The sequence below is a fragment of the Buceros rhinoceros genome, unplaced genomic scaffold, assembly GCF_000710305.1.
Source record: "Buceros rhinoceros silvestris isolate BGI_N320 unplaced genomic scaffold, ASM71030v1 scaffold22030, whole genome shotgun sequence".
Classification (NCBI taxonomy): domain Eukaryota; kingdom Metazoa; phylum Chordata; class Aves; order Bucerotiformes; family Bucerotidae; genus Buceros; species Buceros rhinoceros.
In genome coordinates this window covers 1-1,762 of record NW_010391580.1, presented here as the reverse complement: position 1 = coordinate 1,762, position 1,762 = coordinate 1, and the positions used below count along the sequence as shown (strand labels likewise).

The window sequence follows — 1,762 nt, the reverse complement described above, 5'->3', positions numbered from 1 at the left end:
AGGGCTCCCCCCAGCGAGGACGTGTCCAGCAGCTTGAGTCCAGATTTTGCCATCCCGAGGGTGGCTGTAGAGGGAGCCCGACCCCAGCCATCAGCTCCCAGCGAAACCTCCGCTCTAGCTGCTCATGGACATGCTGAGAGCACTCAGGTTTCTCCCTCCTTGGGTGCTTCTCCACAGCCCCATCCCTGTCCTCAGCTGTTCCGTCCCACCCCTTTCCACCGCCCCGGGGTGACTCACTTGTTCAGGGTCACCTCTAAAGCCTCCTTCTTGCTCCTGGCTTCTTGGATGCGGAGCCTCATATTGGCCAGAAAGTCCTCCAGGTTGCCCAGGAGCTGGGGTTCGTCCTGCCGGAGCTTCACCCAGAGCTGCCAGATCTCCTGTCTGCAGGGAGAGGAGTCTTTTGTGGTGAGCATCTCCCCAGAGCCCCCCAAAGCCGCACCAGCGACGGGGTCCTGGGTCATGTAGCTGTTATTTCAGGGTGTGTGGTCCTGGGGGACAGATGGGCTTTGGGGTGACCGTGATCCCATCCCCTACTCCTTGTGCTTGGGGCAAAGGCGCCTCCAAGCCACTTCTGGGCTTGCTGCCTGCCTGGGGAGCAGCTGAGGGGAACACCCTGCCCCATGCTGCGGGCACCCACGGGTGCTGAGCAGCGCCTTACTCTTCAGAGACGTTATCTGTGCCCAGCTGGTCCATGAAGGCAGCAAAGTGTCTCTGCTCCTCGCTCTCCACCCACTCCAGCGCTGGGCTGGGGAGGACCAAGCGGACCCTCCTGGATGCCGTTTTCCGCCGGCGGTGGAGCCTGGCAGCTTTCTGGGAGCTCAGGAACTGCCCTGCCAACAGACAGCCCAAACCCTCAGCGCCTGGCCAGGGCGACAGCAACGCCCAAACCCCGACACTTCCCACCCCACGGCTTTGACAAGACTCTTGTGCACAGTAGGAGCCCTCTCCAGGTGAGCCATGGGCTGAGACCTGGGCACAGGGACACTTTTGGGGCCATCATGTGCCACCCAGCAAAGGGAACATTTCAGGTCCCCCCCACCCAGGAAAGCACCAAGGCCGTGTCCAGGATCAGCCTGGGCTGCTCAGAGGCAGCGTGACGTGCTTACCGAGCCCGGCAGTGAACTCCTCGGTGCTCAACCGCCCAGTGCCAGCAGCATCCAACCCATCGAAGACGAGCTCCAGCTCCTCTTTGCTGCAAGGGAAATCTTCCTCCGGCAATTTCTACAACAAAGCAATCCAGGGGAAAACCTGCCCATCATCCCCTCTCCAGTCATCCTGGTGGCATTTGACCTGAGAAGACATCCCCGTCCCTTACCTGTAAATCCAAGCGGGTGACAAACCCCGCCTGGTCCTTGTCCCGCTCCCTGAAGAAGTCCTGCACCTTCTGCACTATCTCAAATGCCCACGGTGGCTCCTCGCCAGGGCCAGGGGCTGTTGCTGGTGCCTCACCGGGGCCCTCGAGCAGCTGCTTGCGCCGGCTGGAGCCCAAGCGCCGGCTCTTGGTGCCTGCCCGGCGCTCAGCCATGGCTCCCAGCTCGCTCCTGTTGGGTGGGGAATGGGTGGGCACGGGACCGTGGCCAGCCCTCTCCATGCTGGGGCCCTTTGCTGTGGTGTGGTGGGTGACAGCGGAGCAGGGCTGTGCTGGGAATGCATTCTGGCTGGTGGAAGTGGCCCCCGCGCTTGGCAGTGGGAAGAGAGGGGCTTGTCTCCAACAGCGCAGAGCCGGCACCCAACGAGAGCCACGGCCCGTTCCGCTGCCCGA

General features: G+C 62.8%; 1 protein-coding gene across 1 annotated transcript in view; it reads right to left on the bottom strand.

Moving 5' to 3' along the window:
- RAB44 (RAB44, member RAS oncogene family) overlaps window positions 1-1,525 on the bottom strand; it is a 10,396-nt gene extending 8,871 nt beyond the window's left edge. The window contains exons 1-5 of the mRNA XM_010142418.1: window positions 1,316-1,525; window positions 1,107-1,221; window positions 670-830; window positions 582-599; window positions 238-377 (exon numbers count right to left, since the gene is read on the bottom strand). Of these exons, the coding sequence (XP_010140720.1) occupies window positions 238-377; window positions 582-599; window positions 670-830; window positions 1,107-1,221; window positions 1,316-1,525 (644 nt within the window). The remainder of the gene's footprint in view (window positions 1-237; window positions 378-581; window positions 600-669; window positions 831-1,106; window positions 1,222-1,315) is intronic.
- Window positions 1,526-1,762: the final 237 nt, after the last annotated feature.